The sequence below is a fragment of the Haliotis asinina genome, chromosome 1 (assembly GCF_037392515.1).
Source record: "Haliotis asinina isolate JCU_RB_2024 chromosome 1, JCU_Hal_asi_v2, whole genome shotgun sequence".
Classification (NCBI taxonomy): domain Eukaryota; kingdom Metazoa; phylum Mollusca; class Gastropoda; order Lepetellida; family Haliotidae; genus Haliotis; species Haliotis asinina.
Genome location: NC_090280.1, coordinates 71,930,009 through 71,952,301, shown reverse-complemented (window position 1 = coordinate 71,952,301; position 22,293 = coordinate 71,930,009). Strand labels below are relative to the sequence as shown.

At 39.4% G+C, this 22,293-nt stretch overlaps 1 protein-coding gene across 1 annotated transcript; it reads left to right on the top strand.

Moving 5' to 3' along the window:
- Window positions 1-10,304: 10,304 nt before the first annotated feature.
- Window positions 10,305-22,046, top strand: LOC137282288 (potassium voltage-gated channel protein Shaw-like). Its single transcript, XM_067814028.1, has 2 exons — window positions 10,305-10,820; window positions 19,921-22,046. Exons 1-2 carry the CDS (start codon window positions 10,380-10,382, stop codon window positions 20,869-20,871), a joined length of 1,392 nt encoding a protein of 463 aa, XP_067670129.1. The 5' UTR covers window positions 10,305-10,379; the 3' UTR covers window positions 20,872-22,046.
- The last annotated feature ends 247 nt before the right edge of the window (window positions 22,047-22,293 follow it).

The window sequence follows — 22,293 nt, the reverse complement described above, 5'->3', positions numbered from 1 at the left end:
CATATGAAATACAACACTGACTTGATGTTGCCAGGATACCTCACACCATGAAGTACAACACTGACATGATGTTACCACGATGCCTTCCACCATGAAGTACAACACTGACTTGACGTTACCAGGGTACCTCACATATGAAATACAACACTGACTTGATGTTACCAGGGTACCTCACACCATGAAGTACAACACTGACTTGATGTTACCACGATGCCTTCCACCATGAAGTACCAGGGTGCTACCAGGATACCTCACATATGAAATACAACACTGATTTGATGTTGCCAGGATACCTCACACCATGAAGTACAACACTGACATGATGTTACCACGATGCCTTCCACCATGAAGTACCAGGGTGCTACCAGGATACCTCACATATGAAATACAACACTGACTTGATGTTGCCAGGATACCTCACACCATGAAGTACAACACTGACTTGATGTTACCACGATGCCTTCCACCATGAAGTACCAGGGTGCTACCAGGATACCTCACATATGAAATACAACACTGACTTGATGTTGCCAGGATACCTCACACCATGAAGTACAACACTGACTTGATGTTACCACGATGCCTTCCACCATGAAGTACCAGGGTGCTACCAGGATACCTCACATATGAAATACAACACTGACTTGATGTTGCCAGGATACCTCACACCATGAAGTACAACACTGACTTGATGTTACCACGATGCCTTCCACCATGAAGTACCAGGGTGCTACCAGGATACTTCACATATGAAATACAACACTGACTTGATGTTGCCAGGATACCTCACACCATGAAGTACAACACTGACTTGATGTTACCACGATGCCTTCCACCATGAAGTACCAGGGTGCTACCAGGATACCTCACATATGAAATACAACACTGACTTGATGTTGCCAGGATACCTCACACCATGAAGTACAACACTGACATGATGTTACCACGATGCCTTCCACCATGAAGTACCAGGGTGCTACCAGGATACCTCACATATGAAATACAACACTGACTTGATGTTGCCAGGATACCTCACACCATGAAGTACAACACTGACTTGATGTTACCACGATGCCTTCCACCATGAAGTACCAGGGTGCTACCAGGATACCTCACATATGAAATACAACACTGACTTGATGTTGCCAGGATACCTCACACCATGAAGTACAACACTGACTTGATGTTGCCAGGATACCTCACACCATGAAGTACAACACTGACTTGATGTTACCACGATGCCTTCCACCATGAAGTACCAGGGTGCTACCAGGATACCTCACATATGAAATACAACACTGACTTGATGTTGCCAGGATACCTCACACCATGAAGTACAACACTGACATGATGTTACCACGATGCCTTCCACCATGAAGTACAACACTGACTTGACGTTACCAGGGTACCTCACATATGAAATACAACACTGACTTGATGTTACCAGGGTACCTCACATATGAAATACAACACTGACATGATGTTACCACGATGCCTTCCACCATGAAGTACAACACTGACTTGACGTTACCAGGGTACCTCACATATGAAATACAACACTGACTTGATGTTACCAGGGTACCTCACACCATGAAGTACAACACTGACATGATGTTACCACGATGCCTTCCACCATGAAGTACAACACTGACTTGACGTTACCAGGGTACCTCACATATGAAATACAACACTGACTTGATGTTACCAGGGTACCTCACACCATGAAGCACAACACTGAGTTGATGTTACCAGGGTACCTCACACCATGAAGTACAACATTGATTGATGTTACCAGGGGTCCTCACAATATGAAACACAACACTGACCTGATGTTATAAGTGTGCCCAACATCATGAAGAACAACGCTGAGTTGCTGCAACGGCACTGACGTAGCATGGTACCCCAACTCAGGATTGTACTCATGGTGACATCAAGACAGTGTTGTTCTTCACCCTGTGTCAGTTAGTCATCGTTGAACCTGTTTGTGTTTTGGAGAAAAAGACCTCATAGTTTTGGCAGCATGAGTTGAAATGTTTGTAAGAAATCCAATTCAGGTTATTGTAGTAGATGATATTACCGACACCGTCACAAAGAAATAACAGGGGTGGAAGAGTGACGTACAGAGGTACTACCAATGATGATTAGATTTACTGAACAATGCCGTCATTACTTGTTTACACCAGAAACTGCAATTATTTTCTTATTAGTCTGTTATGTTGTACCTGCCTGGGAACAGTGCAGGAAACGGCCATTGTACAGCTGAATTGAACATTTCACTTCTGCCACATAGGGATCTGCACTTATGTCAAAATGATTGACTATTATAACACTCGTCGACAAGAACAACAGTACACGTAAGTGGTCGAAATGTCTACATGGATAGAACTCTGCAAGAAACAAGAAACCATTGTCTGTCTCATGGCCGGTACATTACCTGTGAAAGACAAGAAGGGAGTGGCACATGTGTAAATCGATGAGTAAAGAGCAGACAGCAGCACACGGTGTAGTTCCACTTGAAATATGTTTGAGAACAAGCACTCGACCTGGTCACGGTATGCTTCTAAGAAGAACTTTCTTTAGAAATTCAAAGTTTCTGTTCTCAGTATTTCCAGTTAACTACAGTACATAATTGTTATGTTGTTTGTATATATAACATTGGGCAGAGTGAAGATTAAAGTAGTTATGGCGAGAGAGTACTATAATATTTAACTACACATATCTGTTTTGATGAAGTCTTAAAGAACAACACTACCAGCGAAAGTTTTATTTGAATCTCAGGCGACGGACAGCATTGTTGAAACGTTTTGTTTTGTCACAACCTTATACGATGTCCTGACGTCTTGACGTTCAATGTCTAAGAAAACATTTCGCGATACGAGAATATGTGTAAACGAAGGCACAACCTTGCCAAAACTACTTTGCAAATATAAAGGTATTATCACAACTGAATTAGCAGTGCCATGTTTCCCTTTGACTTTGAGTAAATTCATTGTACAGCATAAGAGAGGGGCTTAACTACAATCGGAACAATGGCAAGTGCCAGTGGATGGCGCTCATATATACTAATACAGGTAAATTGTCAGGTCGGTGTGCAACTTATCCTTGTTGCTATTAGATATCAAACCAGTTACTCTGTGTGCTCGTGATTACGACCATTCGTCAAAATGCAACCTGTTCGTATGATGATCACTAACGACTATGTACAAGCCTTTACGGGTATATTCATTTGTGTCCCGAGTGAACCTTGGTGGCAGTCGTCTGCAAACATTAAGATCATGCTTTCTGACGAGTATGACGAAGTATTAATCTATGTGTCCCAAATCGCAGAGTCCCAGCTTAATATAGACAAAAACCCAAAACTGATGACTGTTTCATTGATGCGAAACATGAAATTTCTGAATATGTGAACAGATTTCTCTCGGAAAAAGAATATTTGTGTTATCAAGAAGACTATTCCAAAACTGTAGAAAGTGGGATAAAACAGAGGAACTTAACCCTGAAAGAAGTCAAACACTACTTGAGTTTGAATCTGGAGAGATGTCACATGAGACTTTATAAGAAGTACTTCTGCCCTGCCTACAGCCATAATGACCTTTTACCTCCAGGTTTTGCAGACGCTCACAGACAAACGCTGGTAAAAACCTTTAAAATATAATTTAACATATACACGCACTGTAAATATTATCGCTTACTGTTATTAATTATGTTTTTGGAAGTAAACTTACCAAGTGCTCTTTTTAAAAAAATATAAGAATTACAAAATAATATATTCGGATTCTTACCTATTAATTTAGATGAACTATAATTATGATTTACATGAATAATTTAAGTAACATATCCACGCACTAGTGCATGCTCAGGGCGCTTGTAATTTTTCCTCGATCATTGGATGTCAATCTCAACAGCACATCGTATTTCAATCTCAACTCCTTGGGGAGTATACAACTCTTGGAACACTTGCCCTGAAACATCAGCCATACCGCTTTTAGGTCAACATGTCCAGTGCTTAGATTGGTGAACTGTATTGTCAATATAACTGTGAAGTAAAAACTGAAATTAAAATTTATATTAAATTTAAAGCATTCTTTCCTGATTTGTTGTATGTTGCTATTATGACATAAGTATGCAAATTAGATATTCAAATTAGATAATCGGAAATTTAACGTGTTTTGCCGGAACTTCAAGTGAGAAACCTAAATATCAGTATATAATAATCAGATGATACAGATTTGTTGTTAGTTACAAAGCACGATATATACGTGCGAGTTCGACAAGTGTCTCGTGGTGTTTGATGTATTTGTTCCTTATAACTGAAACTGTAATGCGGAAATGGCATTATTTGAAAAAGATTGATTACTGGTGTTTTGTTTAATTTAGAACATGTCAACTGAGTCTCTTGTTCATCAGTATTCGCCATTATGGCTATCTATCTATCTTAATAGCAAAAGAAAAGGAATTTTAAGTAAGTGTTCATGTTAACTTCCATGTGTTCTATTTTTAAAACATGACAAAAAGCCAAAGTTGCGTTTCTTTTGCCGTCAGTATATAAGTATGCAAGTAATCGAGACCAGACAATGCAGTGATCAGCAACATGAACATCGATCTACACAAGTGGAATACGATGACACGTATTATCCAAATCAGCGAGCCCGACCATCCGATCCCATTAGTCTGACAACAAGCATGAGTTACTGAAGACTAATTCGTACCCGGATTTTCACAGGTTTTCATGTCAGAAATTCATTGCTTAGCTCCTGACGAACAATCTTGAAGATAGTTGATTGATTGTAGACGACACCTGCAGGAGCTTCACAAAACATCTTCAGAATCATGACGTCATGTTGAGGCATAGCTTGAAGCTTCTAATCGTGTGACATCGATCTTCTAGGAATTGTGCACGATCGCTAGCAGATTCTCTTTTGAAATTATACGTTGTATTGCGTGTCGTATGGGGTCATGGGTGTGCTTTCTTCGATTTCCTTTGTACAAAATACTGCTTATCATATACACCACACTGCCACTTAAAGGTATCGCATCAGACCTAGATTTAGGACGCGAAGGAGTAAGAACTACCACTTGTGGCTAAGGCATGTGTTCCCAGGTGACAGTTATTTGAAATACACGATCACGACAAAGTGAAATTTATCTTTCATCGGACCATGAAAAATGTGTAGCGTAATGTCACTCACGGCATCATGACAAACTCAATATCACCCACAGGACTATGTCAAAGTGCAACACAGTATCACTATAGAACCACAAGGAAGGATATTTAAATACCAATTATAGGACTTTTGCCTTCACTGACAGTTTACAAAAACCTTCGAGAAAAGGTAAAGTACACCATTGATTGCTTTTCACAGTTCATTCAGATCATTGTGCCACCACAAATTCAGCGTTTGGAATATCATGAAATGCAACACACTTTCTTTGGTGAAAGCGATCAGTGTATGATCACAGCCTTGAAATGTGTTGTGGCTATGTAGGTCTCTTAATGAGTTTCGAAACATACACATTATCAACATTACCAAATGGGTCACCCTGTTGCAAGCTGACAAGGTGAGAACATCATCAGTGGAATGACTCCAGCGTTTCCATACCTACACTACGTGATGTCCTATTGCTGTTTTGGTTTTATTATTATTTTTTTTTAGATTAAAACAAAGGACATCAGAGAGACACTGGGTGGTCCTGGCACAATCATCATAAACTGATAGCCTTTGTTTTCTACTCACGCAGCCCACACAGCGATTGGAACTCTTCCTAGAAGCGCTGGCTAGTCAGACCCATCATGAACCATCCTAACCGGGGTGTAGTCACCCTGATGCAACAACCTTCTCGATCACCTTCTGCAGTGTGGGAAGAGCCATGCTTAGGAGGCACCAAACCAATGTTCACCGGGAATAATAGGTAGCCTGATAACAGTGTCCTTTAGCACGGACAATGGCGCGCACTGCATATTGTCCATGGTGATCCTGAATCTTGACAATCTCTTTACTGTCATGAGGGACAGAAATTCAATGGTAAAATGCTTTCACTGGTTATGGTATAAAGGACAAGGTCGTCGGGTGTGTTTGTTTTCAATGTCCGAGGATGTACATTGGCCTAGTTATTTTCAGTGTCATATCCTGTAAATGTGATTGGCCGTATCGCGGATAGGCATCTGAGACAAAGCCTCAGTCATGGCGAAGCAGGGAATAAAGTTTGTCCAGAAATTGTTGAGAAAGTTTCCTGCTAATAATAGAATTTTAAAATAGATGTTACATTTTGTAGTAAGATATTCAATATGGGAGGTAACTCTTGTGGGTTTAAGAATAAACTCTACTACATCAAGACTTATCTCCACATGTTGGCATGGCAGATTTGACAACAGAGGAGAAAAGAAGGTTCTGGGTGATTTTGAAACGGGTGTGACTAATGAGTTAGCTTTTAGATATGACAATTCCATGGTTACAGAAAACAGTACTTTCAGTCAGTAGTTGAGGTTGAGCACAAGACATGGGCAGGGAGGCCAAGTTTAGTACTACTCATCACCGACGACTTGGTCAGATATGAGTATGGTACTATTGAAAGCCTTGACAGTATTAGAAATGAGATGATTAATAGAGAAATTCCTCAGGTATGTAATGAAACCCTTAAACAAGAATTACAAACTGGGTGAAAAAGCGAGGAATCCCTTCACCGTTGACGACAACATGATAACGACCCAAAACACACTGCCGGCTACACAAAACAGTGGTTAAAAATGTTTAAGTGTTAGACTGGCTCAGCTACAGCCTAAGGCTCACTTGCACAAAGCGATCTTAGCGTCACAATGATTGTAACTCCATTCTCAAACATAGACTAAGAGCGTTAAGATCGCTTTGTAAAAGTAGGCCCAGATCTTAACCTTACAGAGAATGTGTGGGGACTAATGAAGGACAGACTAAACCCAAAAAAAAATATTGAGGATAGAAATAATTGAGGACATGGCAAATGAAGTGGACACACGATTTCCTACAAACTTTGATCGGTAGAGTACCTAGGCGCATTTAGTCGTGTATTGCAGGTCTCACTTCGAAGTGCTGCAAACACATTTACGCTGGAAGAGAATCGTATCTTAATATATTCATTTAAGCAAAATGCCCATAGTTTAGAAACGTGTATTAGATATTTGCCGAGGTAACTTCTCAATAATTTCTCTGAATATTATACTAGGGACTGTGCACTCTGTATATATGAACCTACAGTAAGAGAGGACAATGAGGATGAGATTTCAGTGGAATGCAGTACACAACACATGATGCTAATTATGTTAATAAGCCAGTTCATGGCCATTGGTGTATTTGAGAGGAAATTGATTGTGACATAAATACGTAACGCAACGGTTCTAATTAATTAGCGTTTCACGTCTTTGACAGTGACAGGAAGAGCTTCTATAGGTGTAATATAATTGCCGTGACAGTGATAGGAAGAGCTTCTATAGTTGTAATATAACGGCCGTGACAGAGACAGGAAGAGCTTCTACAGGTGTAATGTAATTACCGTGACAGTGACAGGAAGAGATTCCACAGGTGTATTATAATTGCCGTGACAGTGACAGGAAGAGATTCTACAGGTGTATTATAATTGCCGTGACAGTGACAGGAAGAGCTTCTATAGGTCTAATTTAATGGCCGTTACAGTGACAGGAAGAGCTTCTATAGTTGTAATATAATGGCCGTGACATGATTATTTCAATGACACGAAATTACAAAAGCAGCACGGAAACGTTTCTCCTCTTCGTACTCAGTCAGCCATGGTCACTAAAGAACAAGCACAGCGACCTAATTACAATCCATCATCTGGTGTTCAATCATGTATTGCAGGGCAGGGAGGCCTCACAAAGTACTGAAAACACATTTAAACTGTAAATGTCATTTATTCATTTCAGTCAAACTTCTTTAGGTTGTATGCATGTAGTAGTATTTGCCTAGACAACTTTGTGAATAATTGCGTGGAATACTATAGCATGATCAAACAACAACATCATGTCGCTTAAGATAATAATTATTGTTGTCTTCATCGTCATCGTTATTCTTGTTTACTCGTCAGTTGCCATGGTCACGTGCACACATGAAGAACTGAACAGTTTTAAGATCAGTGCAACTTACCATGTTGTCGGTTGTAACCACAATATTCGACTGATATGTATATACAATGCTTCAGGATGATGTGCAGTGTTTCAATAGGATGTAACGCATCCCTGAATATTTGGAAATACCCCGAAAACACTCTGTTTATTTAGATAACTTCAGGATGGGAGAACTTATTGACAATATCGCAATAATGTATAATCATTATCACATGTGCTTAGCGTGCTACCATTATAGGAACGACTCTGATGCATCTGAAAGGTATCGTTGGATGACTTAGTTAATCCACTCAAACATCCATATACTTTCTCAGCTAAATATCTCACACGGAGTGTTGTACTGGCGCCAGCATCAGCCATCATTTGTGTCAACTATAAGCATTACATAGTCCAATATCTCATTTTTCAAAAGACTATCCATAACTTATTTAGGCTCAGCATTATTTTTTTAAATTTTCGGTATTTGGTGTTTGTTATTCTGAAATATGGAATCCCTTTGCTACGGTCAAAAATATACACCTGGAACTTAATTAAACACCCCCTGATATATGTCGTGATAGTAGAGCAACTGTTAACCATCGTTAAACATGAATGGGATTTTCTTGGACGCCGTGTGAGATTGAGAGAACCCCTTCTCCAGAACGTTGCACAACTGGAAGCTGTTTTGCATGAAGAATGGCGGCAATTGCCACTTGGTCATATCAGAAGGTTTAATAGTAGCATGAGGAGGAGGATTCAAGCTGTCATCCAAGCCCGTGGGGGACACATCCGATACTGATACTTGACAGATCAGACGTTAACATGTGACATTCCTTGTGCATACTTTCTTGTAATAGTCAGTCATTGACAATGCTACGACCATACTTGTGACTATATCAATAATAAATCAATAGTGACCAAATCACATTTGTTACGCAGTTAAAACAATACGAATTGGAATCATTTTCTCGTTTTTCATTTGCTAGTAGATTGTATGTTTCACAATCGCTAAGGTTCCACTATCTTTGGAATAGTGACAGAGTTACAGTAAGTTTTGTTCCTCATCATCCCGAAAATAGTGGGGTGCTTAATTACTTTCCAGGTGAATACGTAGGTGATGTTCACTGATGGCCGTGTTTTTCTAACCAAGGACTGTTTACCGAGTAGAGACTGGTTAATCCACTTTGTCGTAAACAACTGCCAACGTGTTACCAGTTTCATCAAGTTTAGATATACTATATATATGTATATATACGATCCATCAAAAGTTTAGACTCACAAGTGTAAAAGTAGCAACTTACTTCAGTCAACTGTCCTAAACTAGATTCTGCAAAATATTCCATACTGTTTAAAGATGGGGTTTACAAATGAACTAATGTATTGTAAAACGTTTCTGTTAAGCTGAAAAGATTACTCACGTATTGTCATAAGTTCAATAAATGAAGAAACATTGAAAACTGTTTCAGAAATTTGAGGCATGATACTCGTGCAGTTCAGCTCCAAAAGGTTTGTAGTTAGTTCCACCAAGTTACAGAGGAAAAGCCCGTCTTCGATGTAACTGTATATTCATAACATAGACTGAGTGCTTTAAGTGAGTCTAAACTTTTGATGATGGGTGGCATATATAACAAAACCTGTGCTCGGAAAAAATGTGTGTGTGTGTGTGTGTGTGTGTGTGTGTGTGTGTGTGTGTGTGTGTGTGTGTGTGTGTGTGTGTGTGTGTGTACACATTTTAACTGGAATTATTATTTCTATTTCTAATCATTTATATGGGGAATGAATTAAGATTATTATTTATGGCTATCAACCAGACGTATTAAAAGTTATTAATATATCTGATGAGTAATTTCACTTGTGTATTGTTCGACAGTGTTGTTATGACCCAGAGCGAAACGACACGGATGATGTGAAACATCTCGCCAACCTGTCGCATGGAGGTCTTTTCCATGCACCTAGTCTGTTGATGTTGTCTGACGGTTGATTGTATTCCACGACCTGTGTCATGCAATGAAAGTATTGAAGTAAGTGAAACGCTTCACACTCGTGTAGAAAAAAACGTTTGTTTGTAAATATTAGTGTCATATTTGTTAGAGGCATTGACATATTATTGTGTACATGGCGGAAAGAAAGCCATTGGACCATGAACTCTTTACTTGTCCGGTATTTGGTAGACTCGGGATAATGACGGAAAGCTGATGGTGTAACTCCACCTGCGTGGGGCTTAATCAGTGCCCCGTGTGGTAATGCCTTAGCTGGATCTTAGCCAAAATACTATCCACCAGTTGACATGGACACGATCACAATCAACGTTGCGGGTAAGAAATTTGTCACCTATTGGAAAACCATTCAAAAACTTCCAAAGACAAGACTCGGTCGACTGACTCAAAGCTCGCCTGAATATGACCCCGACACAAACGAGTTCTTCTTTGACAGAGACCCGAAGGTGGTGAATTCGATCCTGAACCTGTACAGGACTCAAGAGCTGCACCTGCCGTCTACCATGTGTGGCCTAGCACTCAAACAGGAGCTCGATTTCTGGGATATTCCGGAGGAAATGATTTCCGAATGTTGTTGGAACAAATACACCGAGCAAATGCAAGAGACTCAAATTCTCAATATTTTGGATAAAACTTTGGGAGAAAATGGCAATTCATCAGACACTAACCCATCTTGGAAAGAGAAAATTTGGCTAACTATGGAGAAACCATTCTACTCTGTTCCCGCCAAGGTAAAGTGTTGCAGTTATCAACCATGTTCCCATAACACAGAACGTGTGATATCACTTATGAATGTAGCTTTGATATACTCCACAATTTACATGTGTGCGTGGTCGTATGTATACACGCATTATTCGTGTTCCACGAGTCATAGTTGACAAAAGAGCATGTCGAACTAAAGGTTTGAGGGCGCTTTAATTTATGGATACGAAAGGAAACAGTATTCTAAGTTGTTGTTCAAGCAACGGTAGTTAGTCGCACAGAACCTGGTCCTTAGTTATGTAAGTAACAGACCTTCCCCGGAATACTGGGGATCATTAGGGCTGACATTACCACGTGTATAGGAACATTATGTGTCAAAAGCGCATATTGATATGAATTACAATATGAGCCGACCTCCTATGAGTTAAATGCTAGCGGGTTTCACTTCTGAATAGACGCCGGTATAAGCAGAACATGATTCAATTGATTAAGGCTAACTGTAGAGCCGATACAGTTCATAGGTAATGTTTTCAGTACTTAGGCTCAGTCCACGCTATTATTGCATTACAATTGTAGCTTAGGTTTTATCGTCGAGTAAATTCCTTCCAGGACAATAACCACTGTGGGCCACACGGCCGATATCGATCCCTGAAAGGTGGCAGGGCATTACAATGTAGGTACGTCTTGTACAGACCACTTTATGTTTCTGTAATATCATACCCAATACTGATGCTGTTGTACATCCAGGCTGTATATGACATATTTAAGTGGGACGCCATGTGCATATCGCCACATAATTATTCTCATTTTATAATACATTTTTTATACATGAATTGATGCATGACTGCTCTCTCATTTATCTGTGACAGGAGTGTGCAGGCAGCGTGAAGTGATCACATATGTCGAGACGACCTGAACTACCTATAAACACATTAGTATTATAACCGCACGTCGCGGGGTACAAGTGACTTGTTTAACACTTGTACAGACGGGCTTGGATCAGCGCACAAGGTTTAAACTAAACCGGATTAATCAGTATTAGCTGAACTGTGTGGTTTATTAGCAGTAGTTATGAGATATTAATGCATCTACTTCCTTGTATATTATTTGCCCAGGTCAGTGAAATACAGTACTGGTCGTAGATAATATCATGTCCAGAAAAGAACGTTCACTCGCAAAATTCCGCAAAACTTAGAAAAAATACTAGCTGCTGCAAGCGATAGATCAAACCATAGATGGCAATAAGGTCTCTCAGCCAGGTATGACGACGGAAAGTCGAGTCCCTGGCATGAACTGCACGTGCAGCCTGTGGCCAGAAGGGTCCATCTCCAAGATATCTGTTGATTTAACGCCTTACGTATCTTTGCTGACAAAGAGCATGTTGAAATACCTAAAAGTGCACGATACCCTTAGAAAAGCTTCATTCAACCATCTTATTAAATGTCTTAAAATATAAAGGTGGCATGACCACCCAATGGTCGACGGGACTGGATATTATTTGTAAATTGTTATGACATGCCGTTTGCTTCCCCAATTTAATTCCCCAAAGCATTATTTTATCTCAGCTGATATCACTATGACCATGCTGGACCCCATCCACTGTCTGTGAAACCTCGTCCTGACACATCGTTTGAGACGACCCCTCCTACCTGTTTCCTTTTATGTGGATAGTGAGACTCCCTGGTATTTAAATTCTTAGTAGTTTCAGTATCAAAGTTATTATTTTTGGGGCCAGGTATTATCTGTAAAGTCACAGAAAGTTTAATTTTAGAACGGACATTTAGAAAGTGCCATTTGTAAGACAATATCATCGCACACTAATCTGCATAAAGTAACGGTCTGTTCCAAATAAATCGCTTTGGACTTAGAAAAAGACTCCTCAGTAAAGTCCTTTTCTACATTCCATATCTCCCTACCACTGAGACTGTAGTTAGGCCGAACTTTCGCACATTAACAACACACACACGCGCGCGCGCGCACGCACGCACGCACACACACACACACACACACACACACACACACATATATATATATATATATATTTGTAGATATAAATGCGAAGGAACAGTATGTTTCTATTTCCGTCATCACTTCAGTGAATTGTTCAACAGCGCTGTTATGACGTTGAGCGAAATGACACGGAGGACGTTAAACATATAATTCACATTGTAATGTGTGAAAAATTAAACGACATGTTAGTCTGCTAAAGGCTTCAATTCATGATGTAGCCGGTATTTTGATTACAAGGATGGTGAATATTCATGACAGGAGTAAATATGTCTAAACTGCCTCGTCATGGTATATCAAGCGACCATGTCACGTCATCTACACCCGTACAGTATTGGGGCACCGAGGCAGCTGCAGGACAGTCTTATGTTGTAACGCTAATATCAAGCCTACATGCTGGGGACAGACTGGGGTATTAAAACCAGCTGGAGTTTCATCTGGAATGTCCACTTACATGTGTTTAACACTGACATGAAACACTAGTCGGGTGTTTTACTCTATGGATTAGTAACGAAGATTTGTCCCAAAGTAAACATTCTTGATATAATCTATGGTAAATCATGCGATGCCCCCATTAACTGACAAGAATATCTCATCCATTTGTTGCCATACAAGTGGTCTTAAGTCACATCTGACGTTTTTCACACACTAAAATCTTTTTAACTTCTGCTCATTGTATTCAATTTGTCCAACTGCATTTCTTATTTGACCATTGACTCTCGCACTAGTACTACCCTCTGCTTTGAACAAACGCCTGGCTGTTCTTCGGCAAACAGTTTCCATGAGTCGTTTAGTGAACGAAAACGTTATTTATAGAAACTCGATATACATGGTATACATGGGCGTGGCGTAAACAACGACACAAACCCCATTCTCAACACCGACGTGTGCGTTGATATTTCTTGTCAGCTCCCTATTGTCACGAAATCGTACACATAAAACATAGATTTGAACGACCACATCTTTATTTAGCATCTTTATTTTGACAAAATTTGATGATGAATAATTCGATGAATTGGTCCCATTTTCTCCTGTTGTCTTCTGGAAATAAACTGAACGCCCAGCAAAAGTAACTAGAAGATGGCTGTTAACCACATTAAATAATTAAAATAAATAACTCATTTAACCACAGAACTAATTAACACAGTCACGCACTTTTAACAACGTATGTGCTTTCAGAAATGTAATAATAATACTAAAGAAGAATATTTTATTAGTTTAATTAATTTGGCATGCATCATTACACTATAGCATCCATATCTATTCTGCCATTGTGCATAGGGTTGATCACGGTGATGCTGTGTAGACATTATCTTAGAAGTGTAGCAGTAGTTGTGGTATACCAACATCTGCGTGATGCTACCGAGAGCTTCATTAGCATCATCGCACAATCTGCTAGTTGTCTGCTGGATATGGAAAATGTACAGAAGACTATGCACGCCATTCCCCACTCCAACCCCAGGTACAGATAACGGTTATATAATGTAATGGGGAAACTGATACATTGTGAAATATTAATAGATAGAATCAGATACACTATTCACAGAACTACACCATGACTGTTGTAGATTGTCAGGTGATTAAGCACGAATAAATATCTTCACATTTCTCACATCTTCAATAATTATACAGTGTCACTATGAGGACTCCTATACTGCTGCACTACAACACACTGGAGGAACAATCATAGCATCAAATAACTTAAATAAATATTGACATGGTGTATTTACAACTTTCTACATTGTGAAATATACATGTTCAACCTCATAATAGCCGTTTTCACTCTATTCACCAAGAGTTAACACAATACACAAATACCTATCAAAAGATACAGAGATGCACACCATGAACCTTCAGTTCAACAGTGAACTGGCAAAAACATTCAGAGCACATTCTCCAAAATTCAAAGTAAAATGACTGATTGTTTGTTGAACTATGCATGTATATACATACTGCTGCAATATGTACTAAAGTAAAGCAAAAAGAGCCCATTGCAGCATTCAACCTAACACGTTACCTGCTATCTGGCTGAATAACCACTGACATCGAATTATGTTAATATTGACATGTATCATACATATTCTAGTATCACCCGGGATATCATGCTCAAAATGATCAATATAGAGCAAGCGTATACTCGGATACTTACTTGATACTGACTTCAAGCTATAATAACGACAGTATTCAGAACAGGTTTCGTTAGTGAAAAACACAAAGAATGGAATGCACATCAGTCTAAAAGATACATCTTCAAATATATGTACCTTTAAGGCAATGTATTTATTTCTATCGTAATGTGTTGACATAGTGGTGATACTGTGTATTTTATATGTATTCAGTGTAGTAAAATAATGTATCAAATTCATTGTATTGAGTAGCATATTTGTGTGTGTATTTAGGTACACAGATTATATCATTCACCAATTTTAATGGAATCGAATAATATAGGCATTACGTTTTCATGCTGTTTTTCAAACCGATTCAGACACCTAATGTGACAACATTATGTTATAATAGTATGTTTATTGATGGATCTGTTTCATTCTTAACAAATGATAAGTGCCAAAGTAACTCAAACGAAGGAATATGTTTTTCTGTACATTATTATGTCACTGAGAGTCGACAATTTTACAAGAACACTCAGTTAAAATACAACGGATTGAACTTTACCATTAAGCATTAGAAAAAAGCATATATATTAATACATGCATTTTCATGTTAAAAACAAAAATACAGAGGCTAAATACGATGACAAAAACTGTGATTAACATCAGTGACATGGATCTAAACGTTTTCCCAAGTTGTTTCATCACTAGATCGAAGAAACATTCGCAAAACCTACCCTGTAACAATTCAATTCAAATTATTACTCAACACCACCAACGATGGTACACGAGAATACAAATAAATATAAATATATATAAATATATTTATGACAAGATGGCAAATAAACAGCGAACAAGAGCCAAAACTTAAGGTATCTTTGTAGACTTAAATGTTACATTAATATACACAACAAGATTTTAAGATTGCGCGTTTTTCTAGAGGAGAACAATTGACCACTTTTCACAGGGATACAGAATTCAGGTACGAAGGTAAATAGTTTTGCCTACACTGTAGTAAAGCATCGCACTTGAACAGATAATACTATTCATCTCCCACTGCATGAGAATTGCATAAAGAGCACAGACGATAATCTCTAGGAACATAATCTCTTCTGTAGGGAGGTGATGATTACTCGTTCTGAATCTTAAAACCGGGAAATAGATATGTCTTGGCAGAAAGAGATATCTCTCAAATTCTATATTATTTTTGTAAAATACGATAAAAGATGATATATTGAACTCTTTATCACGGAGATATGCCATTTCTGTAAAAATTGGTCTTTGACGATCTGTTCAATCTTAAAGGAGAGACACTTAGTTGTACAGATTCAGACACCTAATGTGTCATTAAGTGTCTTTCTTACAAACTCAATCCAGGGAAATAAACTGATTTCAGAACGAGCTCGTAGCATAATTGAATGTACGTTATATGATAATTTAGCCTGGCGGGTGTTTGTTACCATTTTGTGCCAAAAACTTAAAAGTCTTTTCCTTAATTTAATATACATCGGGTATCGACCAAATTTCGAAGACCTGCAGCAAACCTCACAATTTTAAATGTATTCTTTCAATTAAGTTGATGTTTTCGAACCCCCAAACTTCACATCCATGTAACAAAATTGCTTCGGTCGTTACATCGAAAGCTGAAAGGGTGCAGGCAAGTGGTAAGCTTATATTACGTGATTTTTTCAGAAGAGAAAACATAGCCTTTGTACCCAGAGATACAAGTGCCTTAATATTGCGTGAATAAATCTTCTATTACGATGAAGGAAAATACCAAGGTACCAATTGGATTCAAGGGGCACCTCACCATAGTAAAGTTTTAACTTAGATGACTTTGCAGGACCACTACCAAAAACAACGACTTTAGTCTGGATAAATTTACAGGTAGCTTCCATTCATTACAGTAACAATAAAATGCATTGAGAGATTTTTGAAGATCATAAGGATCATCCCTCAATAGGGCAGTATCATCAGCGTACAAAAGTATAACAAGTTGAAGCCAAAGTGCTACACAGACATCTGAAACGTACTGCAATTTTACACCCTGACACCCACTAATTACTAAATATGATTCAAGATCATTTATAAAAAAGGCGAACAACAAAGGGGAGAGATTCTCTCCTTGTCTCACACCAGAGTTACTTCGGAAAACTACGAGATCTTGTTGTTGAGAAGTATGGTTGATTTAATATCTTTGTACATGTTTTTAATAAGTGCAAGGCACCTGCCTGAGACTCCGTTATTGAGCATTTTATGCAATAACCAGCTCTTCAAACAGAATCAAATGATTTAGAAAAGGCAATGGACACACAGTATAGTTTTTGTTTGGCATTTTTGAGAAGGCTGAATAATAATGACATTACAAAAATATTATCCATTGTTGAAAAATCTTTCGGGAAACCGGCTTTAGTGGGTATTATGATATTTTCAGATTCAACAAAGTTTGTTAAAATAGCATTCAAAATACTCGTGAGCAACTTGCAGAAGCAACTGAGAATAGTAATGGGCCGGTATGAGTTAGGGAATAAGTTATCACCTTTTTTCTTGTGCAGAGGTTTAATCATTCCTATTAGCCAATCCTCTGGTATAATTCCAGATGACAGTATTAAGTTAAATAGTTTAGTATGGGAAGTAACACCTCGAGAGTATATTTAAAGAACTCGTTTTCTATAAAATCAATTCCTGGAGCTTTATTTCGTTTTAGATTTTAAAGTGATGAGATGATTTCATCACGGGTGATATCTAAATTACGAAAATCTGACTCAACAGGGTTTGGGCTAACAAAGTCTTGTGAAGGGTTATGTACATTCCCATCATTTAATTCTTTGAAAAATTGAAAAATAGGTGTCCAGATCAGGTTGTTTTACTTGTTTACTATTCCCAAGTTTTCCTTTGGAGCATACGTTTTATTGTGATGTAAACTAGTCCTTGTCTTAGATTTATATTGTTTTATGTGTTTATCCAGGCATTTTTGTACGATTTACATACAAATTTATATTTGGTTTTACTTAACAAGGACCTATTTTTCTTTGAACTACGTTTTGTTTTATGGACGCAGTTAAGCATGATTTTTCATTCCCTGTTAAACCATGATTTATGTTTCTTATTATATTTAACTTTACTTGAGACATGAGCACTGGACGGTACAGGACATAATCGACAATATTTTCGTCATCATATTTGCTTAAATAAAGATGAGAACTACATTCAATCAGTTCCAGTCGTTCAGATCCGCCTGTCCAAGCGCAGACAACGGGAACCAAGCTGAGCTGTTTTCGGTTTCCAAATCAGTGAGAAATCTGCCGAAATTGCCCATGTTTAGCAAAGAGAGGTCAGGCGTTTGTTCAAGGCAGTGCTTATGCGAGGGTCAGCGGTCAAACTGAAATGCAGTTAGACAAATTAAATACGATGACCAGAAAGGTAAAATGACCCACAAGCTCAATACAATATATTGTTAAAAAACGTAACGTCTGAAGCGCACACTAAAATATTCGGGTTGTCCGATGAGGATTCTAGAACCGAGAGTGTTACCCCTTGAGTACTTTATATTACGAGTGTAGCGTTGTCGTTTTCTAAAATGTTCATTTTTTCGCCGATTTCGTCAAAATTTGAATTTGCAAACCCTTGTGGCTTAAAGTGATAATGAACGGTGCGTTAGGAAGACAGGTATCGCACTGTTGGGCATTTCATCATCCCGAAGCGTGAGTAGAATATGTGCTGACAATTGAAATCATTTCTTGACTGTTCTGAGACCCCGTAACATACCGTAGTATCGACGTCCCATATTGATGTCAGACACTGCTGAACTAAAGTAAAGTAACAGTGAGTAATTATTACATCTCCGATTTAACACATGATACATGTCGGTGTTCTTACATTCTGGGACAGTTGTCCACCCCACATCCCACACATCCACCACCCCTCGCTATCACAGGACGGTGGGGTGGACGCCACGTTTGACATCCACCTCACTGCTTAGTGCTTAATGCATCAGACACACGAATAGCTTAATAAAGGCTCTTTGAAAATTATCACCATATTATCACTGTGTGTACATTCTTTGCAGTTATATTACAAGACTACTAGCATCAGTAAACTTGAAGGTTTATAAACACAAGACCCATTTATGGATTGTTTTGATATAAGTTGCCGTGTAGACGGATGTATACACTTGAAAATAACTCCGTCATTCTAATTACTTTGTACGGTGCAACAGCGACCCTATGTTCCCGAAGACTTGATGTGAACGCCACCTGGTGTTACACACTCCGTCATATGACGTATGGAATGTCCACTACGATATTCGTATTGCAGACATCAGCACCGGATAGCCATTTGTTGTTGTAGTGTTACAACTAGTTAAACATGGATGTATATTTTCTTTCACCATAGAATAAGGGTATATACTTCATTTTACCTTACAGAATATTTGAACATGAGCAGGCGTTTGTCCAAGAGGGTTATCTTAAACGATATAGGTTAGGTCTGTGTAGGTATATCGTGTGTCCTGGGCGTGTTCCTACCTAGAAGTTTCTTGACGTTAACCCACCCGTGAAGATCCGCGGTAGATTTAATCTTTAACAAAACATGATGTTGTAAGAGGCGATTGACGGTATCGGGTGGTCAGGCTCGCTGACTTGGTTGACAATAGTCACAGTATCCCAGTAGCGCACATCGATGCTCATACTGCTGATCACTGGATTGTCTGGTCCAGACGCTATTATATACAGTCAGCCAGAGTATAGCTGAAATATTACTGAGTGCGGCTTGTCTGCCCAAGTCAGCGAGCCTGACCACCTCTTATGACAAATATGGGTTGGTGAAGGTCAATGCTAGCTAAGACCTCCAGTAAACTGTAGTGGCCAGTAAACAAACCAGACAAGCTATTTATGGACCAGAAAACCAGTGACACATCAGTGCAACAGATGTTTGGACGTGTTGTTCGTGTAGTGTTCTAACCACGGTATTGTTTTCCTTCCAATGTTCACATACGTCACCGTGTGATGTGTTTCAGGTATGGAATCTCATCTACCTCATCTTCGTCCTCCTGGCCATCGTGGTGTTCACCCTGTCTTCCGTCCGGGAACTGCGAGTGGCGAAGGTAAACGTCAACAGCACCACTGCAGACGGCCCCTACAAGAGCTTTCGCGCTCTTATTGAGAGTGACTTACACGTCATTCTGTACTACCTCGATTTGTCTTGCATCATCTTCTTCACCCTCGAGCTGCCCCTCAGGTTCGCGGTGTCACCTAGCAAGAAGACCTTCTTCCGTTCCTTCATGAACCTGGTCGACCTAGTCCTTGTCTTCATAATGTGGGGGTCTTTCTTTCTGGACGAGATTGTATTGAAGAACAACCAATCACAAGAGATTACCATCATCGTAATCGTTCTGCGGAGTTTGCTGTCTCTGAGAATATTACGTATTTTCCATATAGCCCGGCGCTTTGACAGCATGAAGGTTCTGTTTCTCACGTACAAGGCAAGCGTCAAGGAAATCTTCATGTTGTTCACAGTGCTCATCATTGCCATCAACATATTTGGAACACTGGCCTACTTCGCTGAGGTGCTAGCAGAAACAGACTCGTTTGAGAACATACCAATTGCTCTATGGTGGGCTATCATCACCATGACAACAGTAGGATATGGCGATTATTACCCCGAGTCCATCCCGGGCTATGTAGTAGGTATCATCTGTGCCCTGTCAGGGCTTGTGACCCTCTCCATGCCGATCGCAATCATTGCAACAAACTTCAGTGCCTACTACTCCTGTCTGCCCTCCAGGAAACAACGCCACAGGAGATGTGCCTACATGCGCAAACAGGGGGACATGGCTGTCAAGGGCTGCGAGGATCAACTGCAGGTAGAGGGCGAGGAGTTGACAAAGGGCAATGTTGCAAACGGATCGAACATAGTAGTAGTTGGAAGCGCAGTCGATGATACGGGGACTTCGATCACTCATTTCTAGCTGATTAAGAGTTCATGCCTTAAGTCGAACACAATGTTACGAATGAGTGGATACCGATATGGACTGTGGGGTTGTTGCTTGTTCTTCCCACCTGTCAGCCTTTACGACCCACCACCAACATTCAGTACCATGTCACCTACCCCTACAGTGTCCCAGAAACACTTCCAGCCACAATTACCGAATAACCCACCGGATGTGTTTATATGTCTTATGTTGAGTGAAACTTTACTGAACGCGATGATTGATGTACGGAGTTACATGGGCACATGTCTACAGATTCCAAAGGAAAGAACACGTTTTACTTCCGGCCTTTATGCCACGTGTACAAGCATTTATCAGCTCACGGGATGGAGATTGTTCCTCGTTTTACTGCTTACACCTTTAGTGCAACATGTTCACACTTCTATGCATGCACGATTGCAATGGTTGTGATAAATGCTTTATTTCACCTCAAGTGTGTGTGAGTGATATTTTTACGCTGGCATGTCGTGAGGATGTATCTTGTGAGCAGGGAATTGCGGTACGATGTATGTACAAACATTTGTGATGATCGAACCTTGAATACATGTATATCGATGAGATCATACCGAAATCGACTTATCTGAAGAATCACGTTAAGTACACTCGCACTCACATAGCATGAGATAACAAAGATAACAACCATGACGACAGATTACATATGTATCTGCGTAAAGTACATTGATGCGACACGACACTGGGGACTGTGCACTCTGTATGTATAGAGAGGAGGAGACTTCCGTGGAATCCAGTACACAGCACCTGATGTTAAATATGCTAATAAGCCAGTTCAAGGCCATTAGTGTCTTAAGTATTTGAGAGGAAATAGATTATGAAATAAGTACGTGACTCCAAAACTTCAGAAAGACATTCTAAGTAATTAGTACTTGGCGTCTTTGACAGTGACAGGAATAGCGTCTAGCAATAAAGGTGTAATATCATACGTACCGTGACATGAATAATTCATTGAAATAGACAAACTCACCGTAGTTTCCATACAGCCCGGCGCTTTGACAGCACGAAGGTTCTGTTTCTCAAGTTGATATGCAAAATATCACCACGAGTTGATAAATGTGAGAAAACTTGGATGCCTACCGCGGAGTGAGGATTGTTTTCACTTTTATCAACGAGTAATGAAATGTTTGATATGAGAAGGCACGAGGGTGAGATTGTATTTATCATCCAATATCATACTTATTGTAGTTCAAGAGAAATTAAAAACGAAACGTCATCTATAACAAGTTCATTTGAGGGTTTGGGTATGAACACATGCAAGCGTACAAGAGTGATGGACGAGGGAACGAGCTATACCACTGCATCATAAAAAGCAAGCCCGTAATAAATAGTGCTGTCATTTTTTGCTTTAAAGTCTGCAGTGGGTAAGTTTCAGCATTTCCTGGTTAC